This window comes from Bufo gargarizans, chromosome 9 (assembly GCF_014858855.1).
Source record: "Bufo gargarizans isolate SCDJY-AF-19 chromosome 9, ASM1485885v1, whole genome shotgun sequence".
Taxonomy (NCBI): Eukaryota; Metazoa; Chordata; class Amphibia; order Anura; family Bufonidae; genus Bufo; species Bufo gargarizans.
The window spans coordinates 58,112,308-58,128,483 of record NC_058088.1 but is presented as its reverse complement, the minus strand read 5'-3'; the positions used below and the strand labels follow the sequence as shown (position 1 = coordinate 58,128,483).

The 16,176-nt window shown below is 40.1% G+C and overlaps 1 protein-coding gene across 4 annotated transcripts in view; it reads left to right on the top strand.

The window, feature by feature from the left end:
• DIAPH2 (diaphanous related formin 2) overlaps positions 1–16,176 on the top strand; it is a 1,273,340-nt gene that overhangs the window by 303,639 nt on the left and 953,525 nt on the right. For all 4 annotated transcript variants that reach the window (XM_044268818.1, XM_044268816.1, XM_044268815.1 and 1 more), the window contains 2 exons: positions 409–517; positions 10,106–10,216. In XM_044268818.1, the coding sequence (XP_044124753.1) occupies positions 409–517; positions 10,106–10,216 (220 nt within the window). The remainder of the gene's footprint in view (positions 1–408; positions 518–10,105; positions 10,217–16,176) is intronic.

Below are 16,176 nucleotides of genomic sequence, written 5' to 3'. Positions count from 1 at the left end.
GTGACACATAGCGGAGCACTGCCGCAGAAATCTGCCCCTTCTGTAAAACTGACCCAATCCCTTATACCCTTACATCATCGGAACTTTTGCCCCATTTTATGTTCTGACCCAAACTTCTTTTATACAGTTGTATTACTGGGATTTCATGTGAAGACCTGAGGATTGATAGCAGATTCTGAAATAACCTTTGCTACAACTGACACCTTCCAAATAACTTATTGAAATTTGAAGTCGCCTTTGTTAGGACTTATGTTTCTTCTGACCAACAAATCTCTGCTAAAAATTTGGAAGAGTAGATACCCCACAAATAAGTGGAGACAAGAAACCTGCTGCACAGTACAACAGAACATTATTCAAAGTTTATCAACAATTTTAATTTATTTTTTGTTGTCTTTTTCTGTACATCAGTCTGGAGAAACTTCTTGAAGCGATCAGTACAGCAGCTGAAATCAACAGCAAAGAACGTTTTGCACCCATTGTGGAAGGATTAGAAAATCATGAAGCTCTTCATGTCCAGGTACTGAGATATGGACTGACAACAGTAACCTCCGTATTATACTAGTATATTCTTATAAGTAGGGGGCAGTATTACAGTAGTTATAGTATTATACGCAGGGGGCAGTATTATAGTAGTTATATTCTTGTACATAGGAGCAGTATTATAATAGTTATATTCTTGTACATAGGAGAAGTATTATAGTAGTAATATTCTTGTAAATAAGAGCAGTATTATAGTAGTTATATTCTTGTACATAGGAGCAGTATTATAGTAGTTATGTTCTTGTACATAGGAGCAGTATTATAGTAGTTATATTCTTGTATATAGGAGGCAGTATTATAGTAATGTTCTTGTACATAGGAGCAGTATTATAGTAGTTATATTCTTGTACATAGGAGCAGTATTATAGTAGTTATATTCTTGTACATAGGAGCAGTATTATAGTAGTTATATTCTTGTATATAGGAGCAGTATTATAGTAGTTATATTCTTGTACATAGGAGCAGTATTATAGTAGTTATATTCTTGTACATAGGAGCAGTATTATAGCAGTTATATTCTTGTATATAGGAGGCAGTATTATAGTAGTTATATTCTTGTACATAGGAGCAGTATTATAGTAATTATATTCTTGTACATAGGAGCAGTATTATAGTAGTTATATTCTTGTACAAAGAAGCAGTATTTTAGTAGTTATATTCTTGTACATAGGAGCAGTATTATAGTAGTTAAATTCTTGTACATAGGAGCAGTATTATAGTAGTTATTTTCTTGTACATAGGAGCAGTATTATAGTAGTTATATTCTTGTACATAGGAGCAGTATTATAGTAGATATATTCTTGTACATAGGAGCAGTATTATAGTAGATATATTCTTGTACATAGGAGCAGTAATATAGTAGTTATATTCTTGTACATAGGAGCAATATTATAGTAGATATATTCTTGCACATAGGAGGCAGTATTATAGTAGTTATGTTCTTGTACATATGAGCAGTATTATAGTAATTATATTCTTGTATATAGGCACAGTATTATAGTAGTTATATTCTTGTACATAGGAGCAGTATTATAGTAGTTATATTCTTATACATATGGGCAGTATTATAGTAGTTATATTCTTATACATAGGAGCAGTATTATAGTAGTTATATTCCTGTACATAGGAGCAGTATTATAGTAGTTATATTCTTGTACATAGGAGCAGTATTATAGTAGTTATATTCTTGTACATAGGAGCAGTATTATAGTAGTTATATTCTTGTACATAGGAGCAGTATTATAGTAGTTATATTCTTGTACATAGGAGCAGTATTATAGTAGTTATATTCTTGTACATAGGAGGCAGTATTATAGTAGTTATATTCTTGTACATAGGAGGCAGTATTAAAACAGTTATATTCTTGTACATAGGAGCAGTATTATAGTAGTTATATTCTTGTACATAGGAGCAGTATTATAGTAGTTATATTCTTGTACATAGGAGCAGTATTATAGTAGTTATATTCTTGTACATAAGAGGCAGTATTATAGTAGTTATATTCTTGTACATAAGAACAGTATTATAGTAGTTATATTCTTGTACATAGGAGCAGTATTATAGTAGTTATATTCTTGTACATAGGAGCAGTATTATAGTAGTTATATTCTTGTACATAGGAGGCAGTATTATAGTAGTTATATTCTTGTACATAGGAGCAGTATTATAGTAGTTATATTCTTGTACATAGGAGGCAGTATTATAGTAGTTATATTCTTGTACATAGGAGGCAGTATTATAGCAGATATATTCTTGTACAGAGAAGCAGTATTATAGTAGTTATATTGTTGTGCATATAGACAGTATTATACTGTGCTCAATTCCTCTGCAGATTTCTCTTCAGTTATGTTGACCATTAGCATTATATTAGTAATCTGAACTAAAAGCATATTATTTTATTACATGACCCTGTGTCATCCGACCAATTATCTTATTCTTGGCCTTTTTAACAGGAAGCATACTTAGAGGCAGCGTGCGATTGTTAAACTTGTTTCTATTATTAGCTTCCCGACTGCTGTATATCCATTTTATTGTTGTGTAGAACTTTGTATAACAGCCGTTTCCAGGGAAATTGGTTGTTAACACAGCTAACTATGGTTTTGTTAGATTTTTACAAACGGCCACCTTAGCCTTGGGACATTAAGCACTGATAATGGTTGTATCCTGAAGATTATTGCCTTTGTGTTCAGACACTTACTGCTTGCTTTGTTTAATAGCACATGTGCCGAGCTGAAAATGTTTTCAATTGTGCAGAATCTGCAGCAAATAAGTGGACAGTAGTCACTTAACCAATTTACACTCTGTATGCTCTAATTGCCAGGACCAGTAAGTAACGCCAAAGTGCGCCAGCACTTTTCCGAAGGCTTTATAATAACAAAAAAGCCAGCAGACATATGACCCATTTCATCCTTATCATCTATTGTATTATCTATCTATCTATCTATCTATCTACTGCAAAAGAGTTAAGAGTTTTCCAAGATTTTTTGTTTTTTACTGATGACCTATCCTCTATCTGATCAGTGGGGGTCCTACACCCGGGACCCCCACCGATCAGCTGTTTTGAAAAGGCAGCAGCACTTTGTACATTGTAGAGCAGCTGTGGGTGGTATTGCAGCTCAGCCCCATTTACTTGAATGGGGCTGAGCTGCTCCTTGGCCACGTGATTGATGAATGTGTCATCACCTAGCCTAGGAAAATCAGGGTGAAGGCAGTGGCGCTCACCTGAGCCATCTCAAACAGCTGATTGGGTGGGGGGGGCGGGTGTCGTATCTCCATCGATCAGATAGTAATGACCTATTGAGAGGATAGGTCATCAGTATAAAAATCTCAGAAAACCCATTTAATATTGGGAGTTATTGCCAAAGTATTTAATTAGTTAAAGTATTCTTTTTTTGTGCACTGTGAATCACAAATGGTTGTGTATAGGCAGCAATCGGTTAACACTGACAGTCTTCGTATAGTTTGCCGGGAGATATGCTTGCCCCATCCCTTTAGTTAGGAGTCTTTGCTGAGCAGGCCTAGAAGGAGAATGTGTATGTTTTGAGCTGCTTACAGCTAGGCCTAGTCCAGGGAACCTTCATTCCTAAAATTGAAAGCTGCCAGAGAAACAACTGAACTGAAGGTCTACCGCTGAGAGAAAGAGAGCAGACATTTGAAGATGGTTGAGGACCACTAAAAACCACTTGCTGGATTGAGACCATAAGGTTACTGCACGTTTATGGCAATAGACTTTACTGCATGTGAAAAGGGCTGGTTATCTTCTCAATATGTCTCTGCCACACAAAACCCCGGAACATTACCCTGGCAGTGTCCGATTCCTAACCCCCATGTTTGACCCACAGTTCCTCCACCACCCCAGCCCCCGGCATCCCAACCTTTGTTGGAAGCTTAGCCAGGATTTTTATTGAAAGTTATCACTAAGTTCATGGACATCCTAATGCTGAATCTGTCTGCACTGTTCATATTGTAGATCTTCAGTCTCTGCCGTCCGTCCTTCTTGACACAGAGGTGAAGAGCACTGCTCTGTAAGATGTCTCTTGAGACAGTGTATCTAATCTTATCATGTGTTATATGACTGAGATACACTAGCTTATGAGCCGCCCGTCTTTCAGCCACATACTCAATGCTAGGCAAAGAAGCTCCAATAATCTTCCCAGCGACCTTTACCACTTTTTGCAATGCCTTTTTTCCATACCGGTACAACCTCCATACCATAAAGCAATACAGTTACATAACCTCAATGAAAAGTTCTAAGTACAGAGGAACTAAAGGCGCTGTCTAAAAAAAAACTGACTTTGATTCGCCTTTTTGCCCAATAATAAAGTATGGAAAGACCATGTCAGATTATCTCAAACTCGGACCCCGAGAAACTTTATGCCGTGAACAATCTCAACCAAGGTACCACCGATGTCAATAGGCTCGTGCCTAGGGCGTTTAAAGTCAACAAACAGCATACGTTACATATGTTATTCACAATGGACTTAGATACACCGGCTCTTTATGTGTGGTACTGTACGGCCGAGTTGTGTGTTTAATCCCATCATGTGGGATGCTCTCAGCCGAGCCATTGTATCTAAGCCTATAATGTGGGACACTGTCTGATGAATGGGTGTATCTAATCTCAACCTATAAGATGCTCTTTGCTGAGCCAGTGTATATTATACATGATGCTGTGCTGCCGAACGGTTGTATCTAAGCCTATCATGTGTGATACTGTCTGCTGAGCTACCCGCGGCAGTGAAGATATTCCCATATATATTAATACGGTATAATGCACGTAGTTGGGGTCATGTGCTGATGGCTCCTCGGGATGTGATGAGCGGAGAATTCTACAGACGTATTTATTTAAGCTGTGGATGTTGGCGAAGGAGGAGAGAAGTCAAGTCCTTGGGATCACTGGTGGAATGAGATAATGATTGAGAGGATGACTCTTCCCTCAGAGGTTAAGGCCGGCTGACACCCAGAGCTCTGTAATCTTTACAAGCTAATATGAGAGACTGAGGAGGAGGATAAGTGATGGAGGGGCACACGCTCTCATTTTATTTGCCTCTTCTCAGGTCAAGGTGTTGATACAAGGGCAGCTGTGTTCATCCGGTGGGAATCTGTCCTGATAACAATCTTTAGGATGGATACAATCAGCACAAAGAAAACCCACAGATGTAGCAGAGCTGAGCGTGTCAACATCGCAAACGGAGTCTGTTTAGATATAGTGCATTATCCCAAATCACTGACATTGTAGCCCCATATGCAAACACTACTCTTCTTCTTCTTATTGTCTTTCTTTCTTTGTTTCTTCTTCCTCTTTCTTCTTCTAAATTGTTCCCTTATTTTTCTTCTTAGTCATTTTCCTTTTTTCCTCTTTTTTTTCTTCTTCCTTGCTCTTTTCCATCTTCCTCTTTCCCTTCTTCCTTTGTTTTCTTCTTCCTTTTTCTTTTTCCTCTTTTTTTTATCATTTATTTTTCCGTCCTCTTCCTCCCACAGCATTCAGCTTCTCATACACAAACCATTGACACTAGACTTTAATCCAGGGCAAAGGTTCCGTTTATTAGCCTAGCTTTAGATCTGAATACTCTGCCAAGTCAGAGGGGCTTGCTGCCTAGTCTCTCTGCCCCTTTAACGGATCACTGCAAAAAAGATGTCCAAATGTCATAAACCTTTCATATATTTCAAAGAGACTAGAGCTGAACCAATCTTCCAAGATTCGGTTCGTTTCGGATTTGCTGAATTTTTCCAAAACCTCAGTTTATATTCTTTCTGAACCAAAGTTGCCCTGGACTTGGTATATAACCTCCTCTAGTCTTCTAAACACATTTTTTTAGAATTTTTATAAAAAGCTCCTTTCGCATTTCGTAAATTTTTTACCAATCTTTTCATTTTTCCGTCCCTTCAGTCTGATACAGCGTCAGGTATAACTGTATCTACTTTTATCGTTGCAGCCGCAAACTGCGTTTACTGTTTGGCCGCAACTGACTGCAATTACCTCCTGCCTCGTGGTAACAGAACACTATTAATTGCTTAGGCGCTCGGCCCCATTTTACAAGATTGGTCCGATTGGAAACTGAAAAGATTTGGGTTCGATTTGGTGCCTAAAAAGTCAGAGATTTGGATTCGCTCATCTGTAATAGAGACACATACTCTTTTATCTATAGCTGCCCACATGTCAAGGTCTTACCTTGTCCTCATGGTGGCGTCATTTTGGACATGTGCAGACTGCAGTATCTATAACCTCTGAGTGCATCATCACTTGCCTGCTGCCCGGGCGTCACACAGTGATGATGTGGCAACACCTGACTATATCAGTCTGCTCAGGCTTCAGGTTCATTGCCCTTGCGTTTGTTCTCCAAGGTGCATCTCTGGCAGTCTGAGCTCCTTGTGTGTTCCTGTGTATGATCCGGCCTGGCTGACGTTTCCTCTGGCTCTCCACCCCGCATCGGCAGACATACCCACTTTGGATCTGACCCCGGCTTGGACGACTACCTGCTTTGGACCTGACCCCTACTTGGACGACTACCCGCTATGGACTTGATTCTGGCTTGGATGACTACCTGCTTTGGACCTAATCGCCGGCTTGGATGACTACCTGCTTTGGACCTGACCCCGGCTTGGACGACTACCCGCTTTGGACTTGATTCCGGCTTGGACGACTACCCGCTTTGGACTTGATTCCGGCTTGGACGACTACCCGCTTTGGACTTGATTCCGGCTTGGACGACTACCCGCTTTGGACTTGATTCCGGCTTGGACGACTACCTGCTTTGGACCTGACCCCGGCTTGGACGACTACCTGCTTTGGACCTGACCCCGGCTTGAACTACTACCTGCTTTGGACCTAATCCCCGGCTTGGATGACTACCTGCATTGGACTTGACTGGATTTTTCCCAACCTCGCTGTCCCTCATGAATGTTTATTTATGTTCCTTTAAATAAATGACTTTATTTTACCGGCGTTTGCATGTGGTCTGGTTTCCTGGCTCCCGTGACACCATAAGACTGTAGGTATACCAATGACATCTCTGCTCCATCTATCCCTAAGCCGTGTGTGCACAATCGTCACTTCTCCTCTGAGTAGCCCCTGTAATTTCTACATATCAGAGATATTCAGTCACCTACGCTAACACAGATGGAATCACATCAAACTGCAGGAAAAGCCAAACCTTTTATAAGATTTTTATAAGACTGGCAAACCTGCTCAGAAGTAGAAAAATAACTACAAGAGTCATTAACTTGTGTCTGATGGAAAAGTCTCCTTCACCAGTAATGTATTAATACAATCCATTAAGCTAGCAGTTCTGCTGGCAGCAAACAAGCAGAGCAGATGGCACCTCCAGTCTTTATTAATTTGCGGACGGGCACGTGGCTTGGCATCTTCTTTCATGTCACTGAGCTCCAGTAAAACAAGACCTGCTCAAGCACAAGGATGATGATGTGGCTTAGGTAACTACAGACTGGCAATGTTTGTGCAACCATCACACTGTTGTAAATCCAGGAACAGAAAGGGTCCATCAACGGGTCAGACGACAGGTGAATAGGAGGGTACTGTCAGTATTTACCCTTCTGCCCTCCCGCGGTGGGTCCGGCTGCACTACTTCATTGCTGCTGATGTTGCTTTGTTGCTACTTCAAGCAGCCCCGATGAAAGTTGGGCTGGTCCAACCTATCGGGGATGTGAACCAATCAGGGTCAGCATCGGTGTCGCATACTTCCGGAGGGCAGGCTATTTAAACTATTAGCCACAGTTGCCTATGATTGGTATTGCTGCCTAACTAGCTGGTTTTGTGTTTCTTACTCTGGATCACTGACCTTTTACTTGTTTCTTTGACTTTAACACTATGTTCTGACTTTGTCTCTGACATTATTCTCTAGTTTCTCTCTGCTGTGTATCTGACTTAACTTTTGGATTCAGATCTGGTCCTGGTTTTGACCTCTTTCTGTTTGACTACTCTTTTACACCAGTTAAGTTAGAGACAATTGTCAAGTTGTAGGCGACCATTTAGGGCAGATCATGCAAGTAGGTAGGGACAGTGGTGCAGGTGGAGTACAGGGTTGCACAGTTCCCAACCCTTCATGGCAGATACAATTGAGTCTGATTGAGAGTCAGGTAGTTAGCAGCAAATGTTGGTGCATTTCTGTGCCCGTAACAGGATCCAGTGTCCCATGAGAGTACTCATGAATAATTAGCACTAAACCTTCTGTTCTTTCCAGTTACATTTAATAAACTTTAAAAGAGAGTAATATTTACATTTAAAAATATATATTTTGCATGAATGAAATCTTATAGGTGGTGGAGCTGTAATTAGCGATGTGGTGAACTCCGATGCTACAAGTAACAGAATTTAGCTATAAATTAGCGTACAACAGAGAAGCATCTACCGTAATGGTTAGGTCAGTCAATTGTACCAACAAGACTGGGTTCACAATTTGAAATGAAGACATTTTTAAAGGATTGTTACTTCTCCTTTAAATCTTCAAGCTTGCAAACAGATGCATATGTAGTTTATGCCCGTCAGTTTTTTTGTTTTACAGCAATTTTTTTTATTACCAATTTCAAGATTGGAAAAGATTTGTAAAGGGGTTGTATAAGGTTAAAAAAAGTAAGATTTTCTCACCAAAACACTTTCATGGTTTGTGTCTGACTTAAATGGCACTCAACTGCAACAGCAGCCCATAGACAGGGGGGGGGGGGGGGCGGATATTTCCTTAGCATGGATAGGTGAAGGACACTTAAAGTTCCTTGGTACAGCAATCGGAGATCTCCATCAGTCCCATAGAGATGAATGGAGTGGTCATGGCCATTCTTGACCATTGCTCCATGTGGGCACAAGAGTCCTATTCTTGTGACCGGTGGGGGTCCCAGCAGTCAGACCTCCACTGATCTAACAGTTATCTCTTCTCCAGTGGATAGACAAGAAATTATTGTAACTGGAATATCCCTTTAAAAGGGTTTTCTCGCTTCAGCAAGTGACATTTATGATGTAGAGAAAGTTAATACAAAGCACTTACTAATGTATTCTGATTCTCCATATTGCCTCATTTCCTGGCTGTATTCATTTTTCCATCACATTATACACGGCTCAATTCCATGGTTACGACCACCCTGTAATCCATCAGTGGTGGCCGTGCTTGCACACTATAAGAAAACGGTCTGACCTCTCTGGTGGCCGGGACCGTGGGAGCTCACATACATTTTAATTTAGTGTGCAAGCACGACCACCCCTGATGGATTGCAGGGTGGTCATAACCATGAAAAATGGAGGTAATACGAATAATAACAATATATTAGGAAATGCCTTGTATTAGCTTCTTCTACATGATAAATGCCATTTGCTGAAGGGAGACAACTTCTTTAAGTTTAACATTATAGGTGTTGGCTGGGAATCATGCAGTTATCATGCCTGAATTCCGTAAGAGGCAGGAAAAGTTGGACCCCGAGACCTTGCATGTCATACCTTTGCATGTGCTGTCTATTTTTAAAATCCATAAATTATGCCCCCCTATAATGGTTCACTATGCAGCTGCTTACTACCCCTACTCCTCATCATCCCTGTACAAAAAAGTTACCTAGTCTTCCCCTATGGGGAACCGTAAGTGGTGGGGGATCATGAAGGTGCTGAATGCCTGCCAGAAGTCTCAGAAGTTTGGCGATGTGTCTTTAGAGGTCAGGTTGTTGAAGAAGCTGCAGTCAACAGCCCCAAAAATTATACCTCTGAATTCCCAAATGAGTGGGGAGTTGAGTGATTCCAAAATTCAATAATTTCTTGTACAGAGAAACATCTTCAGATAGCACGGGTTAATTTTCCACCAAATTGAAAGAATACTAAGACTGATATCAAGGGAGAGAAGTAAGTTTTCAAATGAATCATCAGTCATAATATTCATTACATTCATCTTTGACACTACAAAAAAACTTATTAAATATCCATGCTCTCCCATTGCATGGGCAGGTGAAGGACACATTGCAATCTATAATTAAGCATTGGATAATGTCATTCGGAGGACGGTGTTTGGACCCACATGCATAATTATTCCTCCGCTTGTGTTTCATACTAATTTCTGAATTCTGTTTTTAGGTTTCTTGTATGCAATTTATAAACGCCCTTCTGACCTCTCCAGAAGATCTGGACTTCAGGATACATCTGAGGAATGAGTTCTTACGATGCGGGTTAAAGCAAATATTACCTGTAAGTAAAAATGACCTTTCCCATCTGTAATAATCATTCCAGCCATACACTTAAGATATCTCTTCTGATCAATCACCCTACACATGTACATGCTTAGCTCGAGCATCTGCTTTCGATTGGAAGAGAGAAGGAAACCACTGTCAGGCGCCACCGGTACCGGCTTATCTCTCTGAGAAAAAAAGGTTGGGCAGTTGAAATCCAACATCTGCCCCATCACTTACCGCCAGAGGAAAGTGGGAGGACCACATATGCAATAGATGGTAATCTGGTCCTGAAAAATCTGTGGGTTTGGCCAATTAACATATAATGTGTGTGGCCAGCTTCAAAGCACAGCAGTCCCCAGATTACTGAAAACAATGATCCCCTTTGAGTATTTATTTATGTCCAAAACTAGTGGAATCTACTGGAGATGAGCGAACCTGTCAAGATTTGTTTCCTTTCAGGTTCGCTGAATTTTATGAAAAATTTGGTTCAGGCTTGAATCGATTTGTCCTGACTCCTGAACCAACGAGAGAGAGCCAGCAGATGTTAGACATGATAATTTGCATACATTTTTCTGTGTATCTCTCACACAAAAAAATTGGCTTTCTGCGAATCCAAACTTTTAAAGAAATTTGGAACGAATCTCGAAGAGGTAGAACCGATTCATTCATCCTTAAAATTTACCATAGATATAATGACTATTGAGGTCTCTTGCAAGGTATTTCTCATGTAGTTTGGATGGGTTACATGACAAGGGGCTCCCCATCTCATGCTTTCATATGGGCTTCAAGAACCTTTAGCTTGACCTCTCCCCAGTCAAAAAATGTTTTGCATAGAAGGCAGAAGTAAGAAATCAGAGGGTCATGATACCTATCTGTCCAGGGTGGACGCTAAACACTGGGCTGATCATTAGAACTACAACAGATTCAGCGAGGAGGCCAGTTTTCGCAATGAGAAGGTCATAAGCTGAGTAAGGGATTTCGACTGACCTCCAAATGCATAGAAAACTTAAAATAAATGGTTTTGCATGTGTTTATGCAATGCACTTTTGGTAAGTCATGGGCACAGTGATCCATGAAGGCCTCCACTCCTGAAATCTGTTCATCAAGATGATTACTTTCCATGAGTCCCCCATTAGCCAGAGTGGAGAGCTGCCACAAACAGCAGCTTTCACTGTATCTGGCTCATCTACTATATATCTTGCTGACCATTTATTTTAGTAGTTGCTATGTAATACTATATGTCCCCTGTATTGGCCAACATGACATTTTGACCGACTTTCTGAAGTCTGACCCATGGCAATCAGCTTGATCAGCTTCAATATAAAAATGAGTTGAAGTGAAGTGAAGAGGCAGCCCCATCAAAGTATCTCCAACGTTGGAACTTCCCTTTGAGTTTAAAGGGGTTGTTCACCCATGGGGGCCTCTATGGCAGATCCCCAAGTATGGTCAGCCATGCGGAGGGAATTATACGTAACCAATACCTGCTGCTGGGTTCCAGCTCCCTCGCTCTCCCCTAAGCCACTGCAGCTCTCCATGGGTCAACATCTGGTTTGATACAGGTCAATGGCTGCAGCAGTAATGCATTTCTCTCATGCATCAAGTCACTAGGTCATGTCACGCATGGGAGACCATCACCTCTGTAGCCAGTCATTGGCTGCAGAAGCCACGTGACCTGCAACTAACCGAATGTTGACACGGAGAGAACTGAGAACTGCAGCAGCCAGGGGGTAATAAAGGAGCCAGAACCCAGCTGCAGACATCAGGTAAGTATGGTCCGTCTGCCCAAGAGGCCCCCAGGGGGTAAGCAACACCTTTAAGTTATATAAAAACTGAAAAGTACCCAAGAAAAGATGACATCTCAACAGGAATGTAGCTACTATATAGGGGCTACAGAGCCATCACTTGCATCAGGACCCTGGGAGGACCCAAAAATAACACCAGTATTTGTAGGCAACTCTGTTACAGACCATAAATTGGGGCTCAGAAGGTTCACATTACATTTCTACTTCCCAAAAGGTATGTTTAATCAGCAAAATAGCCAGAATATAACTGCACAAACAGCTTGGACAAATAACCAATAAGCACAGTCTGAGTTATTAGCTGCCGCCGACGTAATAAAATTAAACTTTAATGAAACGGAGAGAAAAAAAAAACTTTCCAGTCATATTATGTCGTCCTCGTTAATTGCAGCCATTTATATCCCATCTCTTTACTGGAAGTGCCATAGACTCCACACAGTATATTATTACAGCCGAGGCCGGCGTAGCATTACAACCAATGTATCTGCAGCGGCTGTGGTGTGTAAAGCACCTTGTAGACGTTTCACTCCTTCATTTCCTCCTCTTGTCACCTTCCAGTAAATTAAACCGACTTTAAAAAAATATTAAAATAGCCGCCGTCTTTGTAACAGAATTATTTCCTTTTCTCTTGGTGGCCCAATGCTCAGGGGATAAATTAAAGCTCATTCAAGCAGAGACATGGCAAGGACAGTTGACAGCCTCGGGTCAGATCCCAGCTGAGATTTTCATGGCAGCGACTTTGAGTTCGCTGCACATTTTCCTTAAACATTATTGTTTTACCAGCGAGCGCGCCGAGTCGACAATTTAAATTGAGTTGACCATAAAATGGTCTGTTTCCTTAATTGAATAACTTGGAGATATATTTATGCCTAATGTGTTTGGTGTCATATAGACTTTTGCTCATGTGTAACAGTTTTGCCTGTGCGCTGCTTTCAAGACTCGAAGCCGCTCGCCGGTTCTGCGATTCTGAAACACTTAACTTCAGATAAATGGAGGCAATAATACAGAATTACCCTCGGAAGTTTCTTTTCTTTTTAATACAATGGAAAACAACATCTTACAGCCTTGCCACTAGGTTATATACTATTTGACAACTTAACTATTGCATTTTAATATGTAAAATATAAGTCCACATCCCCCTTCCTCTAAAAAAAAATATAATAATAGTGGGTGGGAGGGGCATTTATCAGAGATTGGCATTCTACACCATTCTGTTCTCTGGCAGTCCATGTGCCTAAACATAAATCTACAGTAACTTGGAGCTGCTATGGATTTCTGTATTCATTTATGGCAGAAAACTGGTGTAACTGAAGATAAATGTGCGGGGCCTGCTGGCCCGCTCCTCCTGCTATATACACACCCCTTTTTCAGAAGTGGCGAGAGCGGCAAAGAAATGCCACTTGCAACAGAATTTAGTTGCAGTGTCATTTGAAAAGTTGCAAACCCAGGGTTTGGGATTTTTTTTTACAACAAAAAAGTGACATGCCATTGCCTTTATAAATGTAAATTGCACCTATAAAAACCTATAGCCTAATAGACCTATCAGCATGAATGTGCCCATAAGGGGGGCAAAAGATGCAGTTTCAACCAAGACTGTGAGCCCAAGGAGGCCCAAACAACCCATTGGAGGACACCATAGTGTATGGTAGAGGATGGCTTTATTAGAAATTTTGTACTGGGGATTACAATACAGAAGATACACTTCTTGATACTTTTGATACAAAAAGTTGATCAGTTTGAAATAACAATATTTTTAATATTTCCCTTTGTGCCTTTGGTTATAAATCAAGTGGATATAGTTGATATAGCCATCCTTTTATAAAAACACCTAGAGTTCACCTGTGAAATATAAAGCAACTTTAAAGGGGTAGTCTAACTTTTTACAAGTGATGACCTATCCTCAGAATAGGCCACCACTATCTGATCAGTGTGGATCCAACACAACATACCCCCACCAATCAGATGTTCTTCAGTAGCCTCGGCACCAAAACTAGCTCCATCCATTGTGTAGGTAGTGGACAGAGCTGGTTACTGCAGCATTGCCTCCATTGAGGTGAATGGGAGCAGAGCTGCAGTAATCAGCTCCATCTAGTGCACAAATGATGGAGCTGTGAAGTACCAGTGCTAGAGCTTCTGCAGATCTGCTGATCAGACCTCTCACCCCTGATCAGATAATGATTGCCTATCCTCAGAATAAGCCTTCACTTGTAAATAGTAGGGCAACTCCTTTAAAATATGCTGTACCCCACAAAAATTGGGATCCTAAAAGAGACCATTAAATGAATTGAGGCCAAGATGCTGAATTAATCCAGAGCCTTAAATCAGAACAGGAAAAAAAAAATTCAGACACTAGATCAGACCCCAAAATTAATCAGACGGCAGCTTAGGTCACAAAGACCCCAGACCAGACCTGTAAATTAATATGAGACCCAGACCAGTCTCCTATATTAATATCAGATACAAACTAGACTCCAATATTAATATCAGATCCCTACATTCAACCCCAAAAATTAATCACATACCAGCTTAGGTCACAAAGACCCTAGACCAGGCTCCTATAATAATATCAGACTTCAGGCCAGAACCCCTAAATACATACAGTCCCAGAAAAGACCCTAGATCAGGCAAGAAAAAAACATGACTCCAGACAAAGCCATCTTTGCTAAGATCCAATAGTGCCCAGAACTTTACAAGATCCTGGAGACAGGGCGTTAAGGGCCCTTGAACACGACCATTGGCTGTTTTGCAGTCTGCAAATTGCAAATCTCGAAAAAACGTAGATGACGGCATCGTGCGTTCCGCATTTAGCGGAACAGAACGTACGGCCGCTAATAGAACAGTCCTATTCTTGTCCGTAATGCGAACAATTATAGGACATATTCTTTGGATTTGCAGAATGGCCATATGGACATATTGACAAGGAATGCACAGTTGTTGCTGTTTTTTTATATATTTTTTTGCACCCCCATTGAAGTGAATGGTTTTACATATGGGTCGCAAATAAACAGAAGAGACACGGAAAAAAAATATGTTTGCGTGCATGAGCCCTAATGCAGGTAATAACCTATAGTCATCCAATACAAGATTTATTTTATTTATTAAAATGGATGAAGGAGGACTATGATTCCATATTTAGTGCATTTTTCTCCCCATTGTTTCCAACCATGGCAACACCAGATATGGTGTAATATGTGCCTTCTGAATATGCGAATGTATCCTGACAAATTTCACAGCCTTGTGTACAGAACAGTAATAAAATAATAAAAATAGTAATAATAAGAAAATGTTCCCCTTTTATTTTTAACATCCTTCATCACCACTAGGGATGAGCCAGTTGATCACTCAGAGGAACGCTGCAACATCATGCGAAGCTACCAGGATCAGCAGCTAAGGATATTCATTAGATTGAACTCCCCTGATACATTACTGGGAATCTAGCAGAAAAGCAGTAAATTCACCGAAATTCCGCTCATTGTTTTTTTTCTTTTTAATTTTATTTAAATGTGAAAAGAATTGTTAAATTTTGCAACATTGCAGAAAAGTTGGTTCCGTTTAATAACATTTCTGATATTAACATGTAAATAATTGATCTGCATTTTAAAACATCTGTCAGGCATCAATGATGCGGGTTACATTGTTTCTTTCTGTAATTGATGGCTGAGTGACGGTGCGAATGAAAAAAATATGCAAACTGAATTCAGCGGATTCTATCCATGCATTGATTTGTTGCAAATTGAAATTCTCTAACTTCTTCAAAAATATAAATCTAATCAAAATTGTTGCCTAATTAATAAAAGAAATGCACAGAACTTCCAAAATTAACATAAACGTTTCCATGTAGCTAAACTCCTAAAAATCAAGCACAACGTTTATTAAATATGTCAAAAGATAAAAGCAAAATGCATCCAAGAGCCATGAATAGAAATCAATCGAAAGTAATATTTTGCATCACATTATATATTTAGTGACTTTTTGAAAATCACAATCAAAAAAGTTAAATAATAGTGATAAGTGAATTTCTTATAATTCAGTTTGGGTCCAATTCAGCTGAATTGACCATCCCAATTGATTTGGGTCTGAATACATTATACTTAGATTGCTCCGATTGCCTTAAAGGGGTTGTATGGGTTCAGAGCTGAATCCGGACATACCCATATTTTCACCCAGGCAGCCCCCT